Source organism: Drosophila miranda, chromosome XL (genome assembly GCF_003369915.1).
Source record: "Drosophila miranda strain MSH22 chromosome XL, D.miranda_PacBio2.1, whole genome shotgun sequence".
NCBI lineage: Eukaryota > Metazoa > Arthropoda > Insecta > Diptera > Drosophilidae > Drosophila > Drosophila miranda.
This window is the reverse complement of record NC_046673.1, coordinates 24,513,435-24,532,655: the sequence shown is the minus strand read 5'-3', so window position 1 is coordinate 24,532,655 and position 19,221 is coordinate 24,513,435. Positions and strand designations below refer to the sequence as shown.

The 19,221-nt window shown below is 49.8% G+C and overlaps 2 protein-coding genes across 6 annotated transcripts; both read left to right on the top strand.

Annotated features, from left to right (window-relative positions):
• Positions 1–514: 514 nt before the first annotated feature.
• LOC108164874 lies at positions 515–3,385 on the top strand. Of its 3 annotated transcripts, none has more exons than XM_033394842.1 (4): positions 515–530; positions 608–1,337; positions 1,418–1,587; positions 1,659–3,385. In XM_033394842.1, exons 2-4 carry the CDS (start codon positions 639–641, stop codon positions 2,812–2,814), a joined length of 2,025 nt encoding a protein of 674 aa, XP_033250733.1. In that variant the 5' UTR covers positions 515–530; positions 608–638; the 3' UTR covers positions 2,815–3,385. The 3 variants fall into 3 exon arrangements, with proteins under 3 accessions (XP_033250733.1, XP_033250732.1, XP_017156308.1); XM_033394841.1 differs by lacking the exon at positions 515–530 and adding an exon at positions 538–552; XM_017300819.2 differs by lacking the exon at positions 515–530 and having other exon boundaries at positions 544–1,337.
• A 464-nt stretch (positions 3,386–3,849) lies between these two features.
• Positions 3,850–18,819, top strand: LOC108161021 (E3 ubiquitin-protein ligase HECW2). 3 transcript variants are annotated; one of them, XM_017295331.1, is made up of 5 exons: positions 3,850–4,545; positions 4,614–7,336; positions 7,405–7,571; positions 15,841–16,029; positions 16,099–18,819. In XM_017295331.1, the coding sequence occupies exons 1-5, from the start codon at positions 4,131–4,133 to the stop codon at positions 17,171–17,173; spliced, it is 4,569 nt and encodes a 1,522-aa protein (XP_017150820.1). In that variant the 5' UTR covers positions 3,850–4,130; the 3' UTR covers positions 17,174–18,819. The 3 variants fall into 3 exon arrangements, with proteins under 3 accessions (XP_017150820.1, XP_017150825.1, XP_017150821.1); XM_017295336.2 differs by lacking the exons at positions 3,850–4,545; positions 4,614–7,336; positions 7,405–7,571 and adding an exon at positions 11,615–11,953; XM_017295332.2 differs by lacking the exons at positions 3,850–4,545; positions 4,614–7,336; positions 7,405–7,571 and adding an exon at positions 13,409–13,723.
• Positions 18,820–19,221: the final 402 nt, after the last annotated feature.

The window sequence follows — 19,221 nt, the reverse complement described above, 5'->3', positions numbered from 1 at the left end:
ACTACAACGAGATCTATCTAGAGTCTTATAGCCCTCGTAGCTTCTCCATTGGTTGCCATAGTCAAAGTCCTTGTTGTCGATGGCCAGGGCAAAGGATGAGGATGGCTTGTAAGGTTCGGATCATACAAGGAGTGCGCTTCAGTCCTGCTGGGATACGATTCTGTCTGGCTGGGCAACGGCGGCGGTAGACGAATGCCAGGGCCGAAGACCCTGGGATCTAATCCAGAAAGTTCGTTTGCGACATGTTGGCTGTATGAACTGGCACATCTATGTACTGTAAAGTCGTTAGCGCTTAGACTCAATATCGACGTAAAAATGTACCGGAAAGTATTTCCTTAATTAGGAAAATAGTTTTGGAAAGTAAAGTCAATTACACATTCATTCTGGTGATCTTTCGCAGCATACAGGAATACCCCTCGTCTGATACAAACTAAACTATCTGGTAGCTCTGTGAATTGGCATCGTATCATTTGAAGTTGGCTGCGCCTAAAGTTGACAGCAGCTAGTTTCTCTTCATTTCCTGTGCAAAGGTGTGTGTGTGTTTGATTATGTGTAAGGACGTGACTTGCAAAGAAGTTCGCAGACTGGGAAATTTCCATCGTTTCAGGTAAACAGTAGACGGAGAGTTTGTGGAAAAAATGGCAGCGTATCACTACGTAAATGGAACAAGCAAAATTAAAATGAAATCGCTTTCGACCAAAACGATAAAAGCCATTTACAAGAAAGCCACATTCGGGGGCCTAAGCAAAAAAGTGGCTAAAGCTATTGCCTGGGACATGGGCAAAGAAGTCAACGAAATATTGGAGACAATAAAAACATATGCAATTCACAACCGTAGCAATGTGGTAACGGAAGCAGACATTTACCATGCCCTCAAGGATGACGACGATTGTGGCAGTATTCTTTGTATGGCGTTGCCTGCGAAAGAAGCTGGAGCACTTAAAGGAGGGCATGTTGCCGCATGTACCGACACGCATCGTCCGTCGGCGACAGCGAAAGCCGGATACAGCCACGAGGAATCGTCCGAATCTGGCTGGCAATGGGAAGAGACAGTGGAGCTGAAGCCCCCCAAACGATTTCCGCTTACCAAAGAGCAGCAAGCCTTCTACCAAACAATCATCCATGCGTGCTGGGGAGATGACGAGGATGCGCAAGCAGACGCACTGAAGTCATTGCAAATAGATCCGAGTATAGAGTACATAATTCCCCAGTTGACCACGCACATAGTAGACGGAATCGATGAGGGTCTCTATGACAAGGATGTGTATCAGTGCATCGTTCCGCTACTCATGGCTCAAGCTCTTGTGAAGAATCGTATGATCACTTTCAACAAGCATGTGAGTAGGAGTAGGAGTAGTGCGTGTAATTGGTTGTGATTGGTTGATTATTGATTGTGGGGCTATATATTTAATTGCAGTTCCACCTAATCCTACCTAGCGTACTCTCGTGCTTGCTCATTCAGGAGGCATTCGAGGAGGACGTTGAGGGCAATGAGTTTCACTGGTACCTCAGGGAACTGGCCAGTGGCATAATGGGCGATATTGTGAGGGTCACCAAGAGCTACAATTTGCTCGGTAGAATTATTCGGTAAGTACGCGAGTCACAACCCCTTGATCCACGATCTTGATTGCTTCTACATTTTATATACAAATTTTAAGGGTTTTAATTAGCGGTCTTCGCCGCCACGGAAATTTACTTACGATTTATGGGGCCGTCGTTGGCTTTGGCCAATTGGGAAGTCTTGTCGTAGAAGACTATCTGCTACCGGAATTATCGAAGTTATCGGAATTCATGTACGCTGGAGGCAGGAATCCCAGAGTGGAAGAGGGAGCCTTAAAGAATATATGGTATCGGCTGATTAAATTATGTTCTACGGTGCTCAAAACTGTAAACACACCCCCCGATCAAATGGACAAATATGTTGCACAATATGGTCATTTTGGAGAATATTTGTACCAAATGGTTCGTGGACTTCGTGTAAGGGAGCACCAATACGCAGAAAGATTAAGGGCCGAATTGCAACTAGAAGCACAGCAAAAATTTAAACGCGAAAACCAGGTCGCAGAAGAGCTATTAGCCAACGTAGAGGCACAGAAAGAGTTCACAGCAGAATTTTGTGCCCGTTTAAAAGCACAGAGAGTTGCTGACTTACAGGGGTACAAGACCGCTGAAGAATTAATGGACTCCGACAGCGATGAGTATAGACCGGAAGCAGAACTAAGATCCGAACTAGAATCAATGGAAGAAGAAATAGATCTTGAGAGCGAAGAGAATGACGCGGCAGACGAGTTAATCGCAAAATTAGCAGATTTCAAAAGTTCTGATGAAGAGGGGGATGACCCAGCCGCAGTAGGCGCCGAATACGAAGTCTATGCGGAGGAAGAAAAAGACGATTTAGATGCCGAACTATCAATAATGTATAGGTCTGAATCCGAGGAGGACAACGAAGACGAAGTTGAAGATGAAGATGACGAAGATGAAGATGACGAAGATGAAGATGAAGATGACGAAGATGAAGATGAAGATGACGAAGATGAAGGTGAAGATGAATATGACGAAGATGAAGGTGAAGATGAATATGACGAAGATGAAGATGAAGATGAAGATGACGAAGATGAAGATGAAGAAGTAGCTACGAAGGCGAAAAACCCACACACTGGAGTAGCGACGGAGGAATACGAAATGAATTTCATGTTTTGGAGAGCGGCAAAGATGAGCTCGAGCTCTGAGGTGCAAAGCTCTGACTTGGAAGAAAATGAATATACTACTGACGACGAAGACCCAGCAGGCAAATATTTTACTGACAGCAGGTAGTAAGTAGTCAGTAGCAAAATCTGGCAATCTGCTGGCCAAACTAGCAGCACGTATAAGTCTGATTCCGAAAGGGAATGGTTCTGACACTGACTTGTAATTCCCGGAACCAAAGTCCATACACCAACTAAAAATACAGTTCTCAGGCTCAAAACCTAATATAGAGAATTCGAAAAAAAGCAAGGTACAATTAAAAAAAATTAAAGATGTTCAAGTACATATGCTTAATTATATGTGATACTTGTTGTAACAAAATGAGAACAATAAATATACAAAAATAAATAACAGATGAGCAATCTACAGCCTCTATATAACCAACTCTCAAATATCGAAAATCATCATAATCAGTTTTAGGAATCCCCATACTGTTCAGCAGAGCTGGCAGACGAGGAGCCTCCTTAAACCAATAAACTAACTTAATTTAAAATAAAATTAACTCTTAATTTACAACCAACAAAAACCAGTAGCAATGAAACGCATATCAAAGTAAAAAATGCACTTGTTTTTCCAGGGACCGTAAAAAATGATTATTTTGTATTATTTGTAGCCGAAACAATTACAGCATAATTAAATATACCAATATACTACTCTAAGGATAATCTATCCATATCCACCATTTTCATTTTAGGGTTATTCTTTTTGAAAGATCAAATATCGGCTATATTCGAACGGTTAAAGTGACCGTTTTCGGATACTAGCTGAGAAAATTTTCGGCAGTTCAAACAATTTCTATTTGGCGCGAACGACTCGTATCCAGTCGATGGTATCGATAACCGAACTTGAATCGGGAAAGGCTCTCTTTGAACCGGTTGACAACAATGAGCCCCATTTCACGCTTTTAAATTATGTACTTAAATTACTGTACTTGGATCGGCATATGTCATTAATTGGATACAATTATGTGGGCATGGCTAAATGTTCTATCTACCTATAATAATCGAGGAATATGTAGAATAGAACTTGAATTCGTCAGTATATTTACGGTATATTTTAAAAATAAAACGGTATATTTTGGTATATTTCTGAGGGTCGGTCACACTCACCTCTAACCCCAGCTGTCCAGCGAAATTCTTAAATTTTTTTTTCAATTATTGCTGTTTATTGAAAGAGTGTTTGCTAATTACGAAGTGAACGAGGACAATCGGGGGCGCTTTCATGTACTGAGTCCTTTACGCGAGTGCCCATTGTGTAAATGGGAGGCGGCAACGCAATGCGAAGCAAAAAAATCCATAACTCAAAAGTAGAGCAGCAGCAGCAGAAGCACAAGCAGTTGGTGTAACAGCGGGCGGAGGAGGAGCGGGAGGCGCAGCATCCTCGCCATGGAACCCCCAGCGGCGGCGGCAGTGGCCCTGACGCCGTTGCTGGCGTGCTGCCTGGCGGACTCCAGGAATCCATCGGATGTCGTGCCCCACACAGCCAGGCCCAGTTCAGCTGTTGCTGATGATGCGGACGATGATGATGAGGAAGAGGAGGAGGAAGAAGACGAGGATGATGCCAAGGATGATGCGTACTACGAGGCGCGCAACGGCAACGAAAGCGACGAGCTGGAAAATGCCTTTCAAAGTGCTTTAACACTTGCCAACGCTCACCCGGAGGTGAGCATCAGCGATGTGGACGAGGCGCAGCAACCACCCAGTGGTGCCTGTGCCCCTGCCTCAGACTCTGCCTCTGCCAATGCCTCTGGGTCTGCCTTGATGGATGTCCCTGTGGTGATTTGCAGGAAACGTGATAATTGTAAGTATATTCCATCATTGAATCTATGCCATGGGAGCGATATAGTATGTCCTTCGATCCACTTGCAGCCCCAAAAGACTTGAGCCACAACGAAATAGACTTGCCAGCACACGATCCGACCCCGGAAGCGGAGGCGGTTCTGGATAAGGAACCACGCCATCAGACGCTACTCTCAACCAAATCCTGCGAGACGCCGGGCAACAACTCCACGCTCTCGCCCACAAACTCGTACAACGGCAGCATCGGCAGCGATGGCAGCAGCAGCGTTGGTGGCGGAGCACGGCGCAAGTCCTGGACCCTGTCGCCCCAGAGCGGCGGCTCCACGCCCCTGAGCGGGGCCAAGAAGAAGACCAAAGCTGTGTCTGCGGTTCCTGGAGGAATCGCTGCAGTTCCCTCGGGCTGCTCCACGCTGTCCAACGCCAATGGCGAGAGCTTCAATCTGTGGGTGGCCCGCGAATGCTTTGAAACGGTGCCCGCCGAGATGGTGGACAGTCTCAGCGTGGCCGAGGTGGACGAGGATGCAGTACAGGACGAGGAAGACGAAGAGGCGGCCGCCGTGGAGAGTCTGCTGGGAGCTGCCGCCGCCCTGCAGGCCAGCACCAATGTCCAGCGCCGACAGAAGCACCAGCATCTCCGCCAGCTCTCGCCGCCGCAGCACCGACCCCTGGAGCGCTCCTGGCCGCCACGAGCCGTCGGCAGGGAATTAAAGCTGCAGGGCGATGTCTTCAAGTTTGACATCCTGGACACGGACGAGCGTCTCGCGGAGGAGGTGGCCGGCGCCAGCAGCAGCAGCAGCACTCCACAGCATAACTCCCCTCTGTCCACTCCGCCTGTGCGCTTCAAGCCGCTGATCAAGAAGAAGATCGGCCCGGACAGCTACATCAACACGATCAGCACGCAGAAGGTGCCAGTGCCGGCGGGGGCGGGGGCAGTGGTCCAGCAGAGCTACGAGTTTCCCCCCACCTTCCCTCTCGGCGGGAGCTCCAACTCGAACCCCAACTCCGCCGGCGTGTCTGTTAGCTCTTCGCCGAGCCACCAGCAACACCAGTTTCCGTATCTGCGCCAGCACCGTCCCCTCTCCCGAGCCCTGTCCAACGGCAAGGGTGCCCCCACGACCACGGAGGAGCAGCAACAGCAGCACTTGGCCTCCTCGCCGCGTCTGCTCCTCTCGCCCAAGCGCCAGCGGAGTCCTCCCTCCGGCTGCTCCACGAGAAGTACCTCACCGCTGGATGTGGCTGCCAGTCCGGAGCAGCACTCACCCACGCGGGGTCGAGGCGTCGGTGGTATCATTGCAACGGCGGAAGCGGCGGCGGCGGCGACTCCCGGAACGCCCACATTCCATGGCCACCAGCGACCACAGCAGAGGCTTCTCAAGCGGGTGGGAGGAGGAGCTGGAGCGGGAGTTGCAGCAGGAGGAGGAGGGTCATCATTGATCTGCCCACCCACGCCCACACACCATGCCCGGCGGCATGCCCGCCTTCAAGCAGTCACTGCCAACTCCAGCCATCAAGCGGAGTGCTCCTCTAGTCCTCCTCCTTCATCTAGTCAATTGGATTACATCTACCTGCAGACGACACCGCCCGGGTCGCCAGCGGCCCAGGAGCCAGCAGCCGAGGAGATGGTCCACATCAGCAGCACCCGCCTGCCATCCATTCCGGAGCGTACAGCAGCAGCGGCGGCGGCGGCAGCTGCAGCAGCAGCAGCAGCCGGAGGAGCCCTAGTAGAGGCCGGAACAGGAGTTGAAGCCGGGGTAGTGGCAGTGGGAGCTGGAGGTGGAGGTGGAGAACCGCCACTGCCACCAGCGTGGGAGGCGCGCATGGATAGTCACGGGCGCATCTTCTACATAGACCACACCACCCGGACGACATCCTGGCAGCGACCAGGAGCGGCGCCTAGCGGCGGACCTGCGGGACGGGAACAGCACCATCGCCAGCAGCTGGATAGGCGCTACCAGAGCATCCGTCGGACCATCACCAACGAGAACCGACTGGCGGTCTATAGTGTGCCACCCCCGCCCCGGCAGTCGAATGCAGCGGCGGCGGCGCCCGCTACTGCCCCCGGAGGTGCCGCCACAGCAGCAACGACTGCAGGGACTCCAGTCGCCTCGTCGGGCATCCATCCGGCCATACTGATGCTCTGTCGGCCCGATTTCTACTCCCTGCTGCACACGAACGAGGCGGCGCTGACGATCTACAACCGGAACGCCGCCCTCAAGCACATGGTGATGCGGATCAGGAGGGATCCGCAGTGCTTCCAGCGGTACCAGTACAACAAGGATCTGGTGGCCCTCGTCAACACGTTCGCCCAGATGGGCCGCGAATTGCCCTCCTGCTGGGAGACGAAGCTCGACCAGTCCGGCAAGCAGTTCTTCATCGACCACCAGCACCGCAAGACCTCCTTCATGGACCCGCGGCTGCCCGTCGAGTGTCCCCGGGTCGTGCGCCATCGGCAGCAGCAGCACCAGCACCAGTCATACTTCCATCCGGATCTCGTGGACGGCAACTGCCTTTCGGCCACCAGTGGCCACATCAACTCCAGCTCTGGCTCTCCCTCGGCTGCCTCCTCCTCCCTGGGCTCTGTGTCGGGTGTGCCGCCCCTGCCCCCGCCTCGTCCCTCCTCAAGCAGCGGCATCAGCGGAAGGAGCAGCCATGGCAGCCACGGCGGCCATGGCGGCCACAACTGCACCACAACGGCGGCCATCGCCTGTGCATTCAGTCTGGGCGGAGCAGCGGGTGGAAGCGGAGCCACTGCAGCCGGCTACGAGGATGTGCCTATTGCCTACAACGAGAAGGTGAGTAGATGCAGAATGCAGAATACAGGGTGCAGGCTTATCGTCTTCATGCTCTGCTTTGATTCCAGGTCATTGCGTTCCTGCGCCAGCCCAACATCCTGGAGATACTGCGCGAGCGCCAGGGCCAGCACACGGTGTCCCGTTCGCTGCGCGAGAAAATCAATGTGCTCCGAGTGGAGGGCGTGCCGGCTCTAGAGCGGCTGGGTCATGACCTACAATTGACCATTTTGCTTAGGTGAGTAGATGAGTGCAAAGCAGTGACCCGTGACCTGTGACCCGAGAGAACTAAAGTCTGTCGACAGGGAATCATTGCAGTAGATTGCCTATAAAATGGAACTGCAAGTATAATAAGGGCTTCCTTCCAGCCTCCCATTAACCCATTAACCCATTAACCCACTGAACCATTAACCCATTACGGAATGCTCCTAAACGGCTCGTACGATTTCCATGAAATTTGGATATGCTTGTTTTGGGGACCATAGTAGTTGATAGAGACCTCAGGTATTCGCAAACCTGTGCGCGGAACCACTAAAACCACTAGCCTATATATTTTCACAGGTGAAACTTTATAGGTAAACCCCTAAAAAAATACACTATTTCTCTGTACTTAACAACAAGAAATATTGCGAAGCCATTCCCCTAAGTTTTGCGCCAATTCATAAATATTCATCATTTTCATGGGTATCTAAATACCCATTGGAGAGTTACTTGGTATTTTAGTACTACCTGCACAATTTGTATCATCAAAGCGAGAGCCATTCCGATCCCGTAAATATATCTAGATTCTAGATCCAACAAATGGCTTTCACGAGGACCACATCTGTTCGGTGTACAGCTGAAGAGTGACGCACTCGCACCCCATCCATCTGCAGCACCCTCTCAATCTCCATCTCTATCTGCCCTTGCACCGGCACCCGCACCTGCACTTGACGAAGGTCCCACATCCCAGACCGACAGGTATCCACCTGGCCCTCAAATGGCATGCATTGCGGTGGTGCGTCATTGTCTTGCCTCGGTCTTAGATTTGGACTTTGATTTGGTTTTCGCTCGGCTTTGATCGATTTGGCGTTGGTGTTGATGTTGTTGCTGGGTGTCTTTGTGCAGCGGCGGTCCTGCTTGAGTGCTCTCCGATATACTCATAGAACTCATGGTACTCATGTACTCGCATGTTTAATTGCTTTTGAAAATTGTGGCCGAAGGTTGCTGGCCAATTTTCCAAAGCATCAAACAACACCTCCAAGCGGCAGGCAAAGCAAAGCCCACAACCAAGGTTAATTCGTGCTTCCCCCCCCCCCCCCCCCCCCCAAGCCCCCCACTCCGATCCAATACGAGTGGGGTGTATTTATTGTCTAATTGGCCGTGTGTTTCTCTTAAAAATATTCTTGAATCGACTTCGACCACAAATTTGGAGGAACTGCCGCCTGCACTCGAGCACTCGCCAGCATTTGTTGACCTTAATCTTAATCTGAAGTCCAAATCTAAATCATAATCCCCTGAAAACTGAGAGCCTGAGTCCGTCCACCAGCAATTTCCGATTCCGAGTCGTATACCGATTGAGCCGTTTAATTGCATTTCAATTAGCTCAAATGTCGCGCTTCATTGCCTCCCAGAGACACAAGCACAAATGGTAGCCATGCGGCATGAGCCGTGGGAGTTTTGATACTCATTAGCGGCTGGACATTGACCCAAGGAGTGCGTGTACCACCCATGTATCCCGTGTGGCAACCAGATGACTGGAGAGCACAGCAGGGAAAACTCTCCTGTGGATCGCTTTCCCCCCGAAAGATCTTTCCCTGTATTATATTACATTCGCTCATCCGCTCTCTGACTCCCTCTAGCCGATCTCTATCCGTATTGTATATCGTATATCGACTCGGCTATTACTCACTTTGGGCTTGTTCTACTCCCCATCTCGAGTCGAGCCAAGCCACATCTCTCTTTCTCTCTCTCCACTGTCTGCCTGTGGGACTGTGGGCCTGTGCCTGTGCTTGTCCGCGCCTCAATGAGATGAAAAATTTATAAACGACAACTAAGATTCAGCAAATACTCAGCGTAGCACACAATCGTATCTTGTATCTCGGATGGGTTGTACATTCATAGGTACTCGTATTTGTTTATTGTTTGTCCCCTTGTATTTCGCCAGTTGGCTTTATTATTATTTGTGAATATGAATTACCAGCAAAAACAATGCATAAATACACGATCCGTCGTCTCGTAGTTGAATCAACATGCAGTCCGTCGATAAAGAATTTTGGGATATTTTATTGATATTTTTTGGGTTTGAGTTTAGGATTTTCTGATCTGTTGATTGCTTTATGGTGGGACATTCCACTTTCAGACGCGACCGCTGCCACGCCTCCACTCGGACCTCGGACAGGGACAGAGCGACGCCCCAAAGCAGCAGCTGCTGGGGGCAGGGGCACTCCATCTATCCACACTAATCCCCCGTTCGCCGACCCAACACAACACAACACAACACAGCACACAATTTAACCCAATTCCAAATTCCAAATCAAGCATAATTTATTGGCCAAACGGGGCACAAATTCGTGGAGTATCCCTCCGCTTCAAGACTTCACTTCTGCCTCCACGGCTCCACCACAAAAGTTCCCATCCCAGTCCCAGTGCCATTTCCAGTGGGGGTGTGGCAGGGCAGGGGCAGTGTCGTCATCGTCATCATTGAGCTTCGCTGAAGCGTTGACAAGTTTCAGTAATTTTCTATTGCTCCCGCAGTTGCGGCAAGTTGGACTTGGAATTGGAAATGGAAATGGAGTTGACGGTTATATTACTCGCTCGTATTTGTGTTTCAAATTTGACCCATAGAAGGAGAGTTTCGCCTTTGTTGTACATACATACATATGTATATACCCTTTTTGCTAATTGGGGTATTCATCTTTTGACCAGAGACCGGGCTTGCAAAGCACAAAAGGAAGAACGTTAAGCAGAGTCGTATGGGAGTCTACTATTCGTATGAGCAACAGCAATCTTCCACAGCTGCTAGAGCTGGATGGATGAGGGCTCATCTGATCGATCCGATAGGTTAGGGTATCTAGATGCTCGACCCACCCGAGGTAGCCACGGTAGCCTTCCTTTCTTGTGGCCCTTGCCTTGCTCTGTTGTTTGTTTACAGTTCATTGGGTTTTCTGTCGCCGGCGGAGCGCGCGCGCGCGCATGCGTGCAGTTGGCTACATTTTGGAGACACACACAGAGTGAACGAACAGTGATACGCGTCTGTCAGTCCCTGTCTCCGTTCTGTTGGGGCTTCCGTTTTGGGGCGTGCTAAATGCAGGGCGTGGTGGAGTTAGGCAGGGCCACGCCGCGGCGGTTTAAGCGATGATCAGCGAACAATTACAAGCATAAAAATGACCAGGGTATATTGAATGGAAGGTAAGACAGGCCGAGAATAAATCCCTAGTGTATGCACTTGCCTTTACCCTCTATTTAACATGCTTTGACCATGACCAACGCCACAAGCACACACATGGCATGCACACAGACACTGAGGCCAGCCATGCAGCCGCTGCTCTGCTATGCACTGCTCTGCTCTCTCAGCTGAGTGCAATCCTCGTGGGTGGTGAGTCAGGCGAGAGAGAGCGGGTCGTGTCATGCAGGCCACATCTGACGGCAGCGGGCACGGTGGCGCTAGATAATTACCCCCTGATCTTTGCTCTCTCTTGGCTCCCTCTCCTTTCGTTTATGCGATGGTCCGCTGCTGGGCTCTGCCTGCCAGCCCCATTGTGTAGTGGCGTGCGCTGCCTCTGCGCCAACGCAGGCGTCAGAACTTCGGCAAAGAGTTCGGCAGATTCTGATTCTGCTTTGTCTTCGGCTGCGCTGCGCTGCACTCGTGAACGCTGCCTAACCGATCGATCGTCTTGTATCGCTCGCACTGCCAACAGAACAAAACAAAACACCAATAAAACAGAAACAAAAAATAATATTCTTTGCCGCCCAATTCCATTTTCCATTTCCTTTCATAAATGCCAACATTCTGCAGTTGGCAGGCATATCAGAAGGGGCATATCAGGAGAGCGCAGCACAGCAGAAGCACAGCATAAAGCATAAGCATAAGCTACCCCCTCTCTGGCCGGGAGCCGTCGGAAAGCGAGAGTAAACTCTGCCTGGGCTTAGGGGGTCTGTCGGGTCTCTGTGTCTCTTTTATCTATGACTCCCCAACTAACCAACGCCGGTTCAGTTCCGTTCGCTTTGGCTCGCGCTCTCTCTTCCGCTCCGCTCCGCTCCGCTCCGCTCTGCTCCATTCGCCGTTAGCCGTATGCCGTATGTCGTGCCGTTCGGCGATTCGATTTGCGTAGCTTTCAATCCACAGAAGCATTCGAGGCAGCAGAAGCATTTCTGTTCCAACTGCCAAAGCGCGTGCAGGTCGATCCGTTGATCCCGACGATCCAACCAACCCCCAAAAACTGTTTTTTTTATTCTGTGCCGTGCATTCATTTATCGCTATACGTAGATTGTCTGTGTGCGTGCCGTTCCGTGGTGAAAATATATCCTGGAGATCTCGATCCCAGGGGAACGGAATGGTTAACTTTTCGGTGATTCAACCTTATGCGAACGCAACAAAATGGGCTTTCTATCGAAGGCTGCCTACATCGTGTGGGCCGTGTAAGTACAACCATCCATCCATCCATCCATCCATCCATCCACTCGTCTAACACACCCCTAGAATACCCCTTTGGGTTTACTCATCATTCTTGTCGTTGTTTGAGGTTTGAGGTGTGTAAAAACGCCGTTAGATTACACCAAACTCTGTAATGTGATGATGCGTTTTTATTTGTGTGGAAAGTTCCTCCAATAATGAATATTTCACGAGCTACAGTCGATATTTTTGCACCCCATTGAATGTCCGTTGTATCAGACTCAGTTGAAGCGTTCGTCCTGTCGTGGCAAACGGGTGTCCAGTGGGTATCCTGTCCCGTGCGCGTCTCGTATCAGGTACGACTATTGCTAACAAATCCGTTCCGTATCCGTTTCTATTCCATTCAGTTTCATAAGGAAGAAGCAGTTCCTGGAGTATCCCATTCTCCCATCCCTTCAGGGAAGAATTCCATCAAAAACACAGAAGCTCAACGATGTTTTGTATTGACTTAGGTCTGCCCCTCCACCTCCTCTTCCTCCTCCTCCCAACCCGATTGAAGTGCGCACTCTTCCAAGAATCTTCTCTCCTCTTCCATCCCTTCGGAATGTTCCCACCGAATCGTGAATTTACATACATATTGTATTTATGTACATATTTCGTTGCATGCCTTTGTATCTGTATCTCATAACTGCTTGGGCATGCAAAACCACATACATGTATCCACATCCTGTCCGTCAGTTGCATCCGACTTTTGTTTTCTATATCTCCCCCTCTCCCTCCCCATCCCCCTCCCACTGCTCCATTTAGAGCGATTCCGTCTGGGTTGCACTTTTTGGCGGTCCGCTGCATCCGAAGGCTTAGATCGAGTTCTAACGACGGACTCTCGGCTCCCATTCCATTCCCACGTTCTATCGCATAGACCAGAACAAATGTCACTCTCGGGTAGGAGCAGGGTAGGAGGTGCTTTTCCACTGGGTTACAGCTACAGAAATGGAATAACAAATAGAATGCCAAGTAAACAATTCCAGCTAGTGGCCCATTTGAAAATTGATGTGTGTACAGTCCCCTACACTCATTTTGTGCCACATTGTTGCCTAGTATCCAGTATCCCAGTATCCCAGTATTCCTCAATGCTTCTTCAGTTGGGACCTCAAGGGGGACCGTTTCAAGTGGTTTCTTCATATTACAATGTTGCGACATGCCTTTGAGACCCCTAATCATGGTCTTGTATTTCTTCTGAATATCGGTGGTTGGTCAATCGTTCGATTGGATCTTATGATGCAATCCCCTATGGTTTAACGATCTAGTAGTCGCTGTCGCAACTCCTCAGATAACTCTTCTGATTCTCTTAGAACCCTCTCTCTCACTCGCACTCCCAATCTTTCGTGGCAGAGTGCCGAAATGGGTTAAGGCCCGTCCGTCCGTCCGCTTATCAGCTTATCAAAACCGCTCCCACTCCCATTCCCATTGCCACCGACGCCACCCACAGTCCACAGCCGGTCGGGGACTGCTGCAGTTCGAACAGAGCCCAAAATCAGTCGCCTGTTGCCTGTCCCTGTCGTCGTCTGCCTCTTGTGCCTCTTTCGAGTATCGAAAATCGTGGAATTGAGAATTGATTTTAGTAGTGTTTTGGCCGCGAGTGTTACCTTCTGTTTTGTTGGTGTTTTTTTTTTCGGTGGATTTAGTGCATCGCTAATTGAGAATCCATTTGGGTTTTACAACCCCCCAAAATCCGGTAGACCCATCCAAATGGGTCTCTTCTCCAAGTTTGTCTACAACTTCCACATGTGGGAGCCGTAAGTGGTTTCTTGCTTTCTTTACTGTTTGTTTTTATTCAAATAAACCCTTGCTGGCAATCATATTCCATAAGTTCTGAGCCCAGAGAGGGGATACCTGGGGGATACCAGAGGGGACAGGTGGGTATTCCGCTTGGCGTATGACGTTTCCTTTAGAGATCATTTGCATCTTTATCTGAGGACATTCACAATACACAAGTATCCCTGCCTTAAGTTTCCTTATCCATATCGAGTCCCCAGATATTTGCAGAGCGGCGAAAAAAGTCAGTGACCCAGCGGGCGTTTTGCCCGCGATTGCATTATATTTTTTTGCAATGATATTATAGACATATCGTAGATATTCTTCCGCCTGGGCACCACGCCCATCTTGTGGCCCTATCGCACACTGCCCCTATAGGCAACAATGGCCAGAACCACGTCTTTGTGTAAGGAATGACGACAGCCCCCACACGCGCAGGCCTTTGCTTTGGCGCGTTTAAAAACGCCTGCTACTCTCGCCCTCATCTGCTTTGGCGCGTTTAAAAACGCACGCGTATAAAAGTGCACGGGTTTACCATTGGCTTCTGGCTTTGAGCGTTTAAAATTGCACACTCCCTTTTACGCGTTTAAAAACTCACTCGTTTTTAATATGAATTGACGTTAATTTCGGCTTCCTGCTGTTTTCAGTTGCCAATAATTTGTAAAAATTTCATTCAATTTGAAAGTAATTTGACACGGGGGCATAGCCATAGCCACAGCCCTAGCCATAGCAGATATATGCGCCATAGAACCCCCCATTAATTGATCAGTTTCCATTTCCAAAAATGAGCAATAATAATGAGAGAACGAAAACGAGTAGGGGCAGGGGGCAGAACGGACCAGCAGCAGCAGCAGCAGCAGCAGCTCCAATTTGGAAATTAGTCATTTCCGAGGGGCGATAATTGCACGCAAAACTGTTGTCACTTTTGGGCCACCCCACAGGCCCCCTCTTGAACAGCGCACGATACCCTGCCCTCCCCTCCCCCGACGATACCCAATCCAATCCCCGTCCGATATGCGGTTGACCGTCATAATTTTTCGTTATTAATTGGCCAATTTTCAATTTTCAAGTTGAAGGCCAAAGTGGAAGCAAAAGGCGCAACAAAACAGCAATTTAAGCTACGGATTAGGGGGCTACTTAGAATACTGCTTATATACAGATAGATACTCCAATCCAATCCATTCCATTCTGTGTTTATTGCTGCTAATAATTCACACCAATCGATAGAACGCCTACCTCCCTACCTCCCTCCCTCCCCCTTGTCTGGCCATCAGCGAAGGTCATCGATTGCATCGATTGATCAATCGATTCTTCCGCTTTGTGGTTTCCGAAGGGAACGTTTCCGATTTGCGATTTTCGATTTCCGATTCTGAATCACAGAAGAACCTTCATCCCCAGACTGGACCCTGAGTCTGCCCCATCCGATCCCATCCCATTCTATGCTCTATGGCTCTTTGGTGCTCCTCTCCTTGATGAATAAATATGGAATTGTGCAAATGCAATGCAAGTGCCAATGTGGACGGAATACATTAATTGCTATGACAAATAACTTGCTCTTTCGACCCCATTGCCTTTGTTGGTCATGATTTCATTGCTGATTGAATTCTTCGGAGTGATTCTGTCATTCGTTTGGTTGGTTGGCCAGCCTCCTATGCGATTGTTCGCCCCTAAGGGAGCCTAAGGGTCCAAGCAGATCCCGAATATGAGTTGCCTTTTGCGTAGACATCCACCTGTTGCCTGACTCACGTCCCACAGTGCAAACATAACTCTATTCCCTCCTCCCTGGCCCGGATACACCTGGATGGATACCTTTCCTGGTCGAGTCGAGTCGAATGTTTGCTTTCCAGGTAATCAATTGTCGGCTTAGTGGCCAGCCGGCACACATGTGGCATCCATAAACGAGGCGGCACTTGCAATCAATTGCAGCACCTCCCTCCCCACTGACATTGGTGCATTGGTGCGTTGGGGAATGACGTCACTTCGGGGAGGAGGCACGCGGAGGAGGAGTAGAATTATGGCACCTCCAATCTATCTAACAGCTCTATCAAGTGCACTCCCCCACTCACACTCTGTCACATGCTTTCTGTGTTCTCTACAGCCTGTTCGAGCAGGAGATCATGAGCTATGTTCCTATTGAAGAGCGGAGTCCCCAGGGCTCGCCGGTGCTCAGCTCGAGGATGCCGCAACGGGCGCCGCCGCCCTTCCGACGCGACTTTGAGGCCAAGCTGCGCAGCTTCTACCGCAAACTGGAGTCCAAGGGCTACGGCCAGGGGCCGCACAAGCTCAAGTAAGTCTTTCCCAGACCAGAACCGAAATCAAATATCGGCAAGAATCGAATAAAGAGCCTCTTTTACAGATTACACATTCGTCGCAGCCACCTGCTGGAGGACGCCTTCCGTCGGATAATGTCCGCCAACAAGAAGGATCTGCAGCGCGGACGTCTGGCCGTGCTGTGGGACACTGAGGAGGGCCTGGACTATGGCGGGCCGTCGCGGGAGTTCTTTTTCCTGCTGTCGCGGGAGCTGTTTAACCCCTACTACGGCCTGTTCGAGTACTCGGCCAACGACACGTACACGGTGCAGGTGTCGCCGCTGTCGGCGTTCGTGGACAACTGCCACGACTGGTTCCGTTTTAGCGGCCGCGTCCTGGGCCTGGCCCTCGTCCACCAGTATCTGCTGGATGCCTTCTTCACGCGCCCCTTCTACAAGGCCCTGCTGCGTCTGCCGGTGGCCCTCAGCGACCTCGAGTCGCTGGACAACGAGTTCCACCAGTCGCTGCAGTGGATACGGGACAACGACATCGGCACGGGCGTCGACCTGGGCCTCACCTTCTGCGTCACCGAGGAGCTGCTGGGGCGCGTCGTCGAGCGCGAGCTGAAGCCGGGCGGCAAGAACATGATTGTCAATGAGAAGAACAAGAAGGAGTATTTGGAGCGGATGATCAAGTGGCGGCTGGAGCGCGGTGTCCAGGAGCAGACCGAGTCGCTGGTGCGCGGCTTCTACGAGGTGGTCGACTCACGCCTCGTCTCCGTCTTCGATGCCCGCGAGCTGGAGCTGGTGATCGCCGGCACCGCCGAGATCGACACCAACGACTGGCGCCTGAACACCGAGTACCGGTCGGGCTACCACGACAACCACCAGGTGATCGTCTGGTTCTGGCAGGTGATCGAGCGCTTCAGCAACGAGCAGCGGCTGCGCCTGCTGCAGTTCGTCACGGGCACCTCTAGCATTCCGTACGAGGGCTTCTCGGCCCTGCGCGGCTCAACCGGGCCGCGTCGTTTTTGCATCGAGAAGTGGGGCAAGCCGAACGCCCTGCCAAGGGCTCACACCTGCTTCAATCGGCTGGACCTGCCGCCCTACCCCACACCGGAGCTGCTCTACGAGAAGCTGCTGCTGGCCGTCGAGGAGACCAACACGTTCGGCATCGAGTAGAGGAGGAGAAGTAGGACCCCCGAGTGATATTCCCCTCATCCGTTCCTCATCTATTCCTCATCCATTCCCCATTGTTACACTCCCCCGAGTACCCCCTCCCCACGCATTCCGAAGCGCTTTATATTGATTTTAGGTTCTTTATAACTTGCCTAGTTCTACTGTTAGTTATTGTACCTACTGTAGTTATTTATACATATGCATATACATTTATATATATATATATATATATATGTATGTAGGATGCCGCCACCACAGGAATTCCAATCCCATGACAGACCTACGCTACTTTATGCATGGCATCCCATGCCAGTACCCTAGTTCGTAGATCCTTCCACTTCGTTACCGTTTACTGAATTGAATTGAATTGAAGTTACCTCAAGAGCAAAGAGCAAAGGTTTGCCGCCAGCGCCGCCAGTCACTAGTCCTAAGATTTATACACGAACTACAGACGACACCCTAGAACTTAAGAACCCCTTCCCCCACCCCCTCGCTTGACTTTGAACTTTGCCTCTAGTGAAATTGCCAGCCCCCTAAGCAGTGAGTAATCCAAGCTTTTGCAGAATAAAACTCCAACGTAGTAGCATTCCCCAAAGAGACACAAAGCTGAGAGACAGAGAGATAGCTATTCTATGCCAATACTTAACTAGCTTGTAATGTTGTAATTTCCTAGGCCTTAAAATTCCTCAAGAACTCAACACTCAAGTCAAGAACAGTCCCTAGAAGATGATGTGTGCATTCCCTTTTGCATTAGAGAGATGGAGGATAGGGTCACCGTTTAATGAGCGTATATGGATGTTAGTTATTACTATATACATTACCCCTTTTACTCCCCCCAAAAGTACGTAAATTGTTTTTAGATTTACACAACCCAAAACCCCAAAGCCCCAACCCCAAAAATCAAATCCATAATGTAAGGGCGCCTCCTCTGTCTGTGCATGTGAGTCCTGGTCTGGAATAATGAAGTTGAAGTTGAGACGGACGCATCTCTGACAAGGACATGGCACACACGCACAGAGGAGTCCCGGATCGGGGGTCTATATGAATATTGAGTATATTATATATACACGAAAATGGCTGCTGTTTTGCCAAACAAAAATGATATGAATGATTATTGGTCCAGTGCGCGTTGCTTTGGCTTTATTGGTTCTTTCGACGCATACAATTAAACGATAATACAATTCGACTATTACGATTACACGAAAACCATTCAACACTTAGCTAAATAATTGAACGGATAATGAAACAAAAAGAAACAAGTTTATATGATTATTATTGATCGAAAGCTAAAACAAACGCTAACGACAAAATGGTGATTTCTTTACATGTATTTTTGGCATTAGTTTAGTTGAATACGGAACGTGGACGAGACAGACAGAGACAGAAACAGCCAGACAGAGACAGAGATAGAGGTAGAGCTACGCTGCTGGCAAAGATGATTTGGAGAGAGATGGCGATAAAGACATGCCAGAGAAAGAGACAGAGACAGACAGAAGCTGAGAAAGAGAAACGCTTTTTGAACTACTTATGGATAAACGACGAATGTGTTTTAATGAATTATTATTATTATTATTAATGTGCGTGTATTAATGAACAAATTAACTATAATTATAAACCAATAAATGTGAGCCTTTTACTTCAAAAGCAAATCCGTGTCCCGTTTTCTATGGTCTTTACGTAGCATCGAAATCGATCACTAAAAGGCATCCATGCAATAGGGCGGCCGATCTGGGCGAGGTAGGTCTTTCTGTGATCGGGAGAGTCCTGCCGATCGACTGGCATCAGAAGAAAGGACATCCATTCTTTCACGATTTTCGCCAAAAATCATGATCATTAAATCATTAAATTTGCCAAAAATCGGCCTAATTTTCGAAGTCGAGATTTTGACGCCGATCGACAGTCTAGATCCTCGCGATCCTGGGAAAGTTGGCCCTTCACCGATCTGGCCCTAATTGTCTGAGATATAGCCTATCAAAGATTGGCATTCCACTAAAATACTGGTACCTTCTGAACACTATATCTCTGCAATAGGGCGGCCGATCTGGGCGAGG

What these genes read in the sequence shown, in the direction of transcription:
- LOC108161021 (XM_017295331.1), top strand. Translation starts at nt 4,131, where the DNA reads ATGGAACCCCCAGCGGCGGCGGCAGTGGCCCTGACGCCGTTGCTGGCG. An exon ending in TTGCAGGAAACGTGATAATT is followed by an intron (nt 4,546 to 4,613) that starts GTAAGTATATTC and finishes ATCCACTTGCAG; the next exon opens with CCCCAAAAGACTTGAGCCAC. An exon ending in CAATTGACCATTTTGCTTAG is followed by an intron (nt 7,572 to 15,840) that starts GTGAGTAGATGA and finishes TGTTCTCTACAG; the next exon opens with CCTGTTCGAGCAGGAGATCA.
- LOC108164874 (XM_033394842.1), top strand. Translation starts at nt 639, where the DNA reads ATGGCAGCGTATCACTACGTAAATGGAACAAGCAAAATTAAAATGAAA. An exon ending in TGATCACTTTCAACAAGCAT is followed by an intron (nt 1,338 to 1,417) that starts GTGAGTAGGAGT and finishes ATTTAATTGCAG; the next exon opens with TTCCACCTAATCCTACCTAG. An exon ending in TTGCTCGGTAGAATTATTCG is followed by an intron (nt 1,588 to 1,658) that starts GTAAGTACGCGA and finishes ACAAATTTTAAG; the next exon opens with GGTTTTAATTAGCGGTCTTC.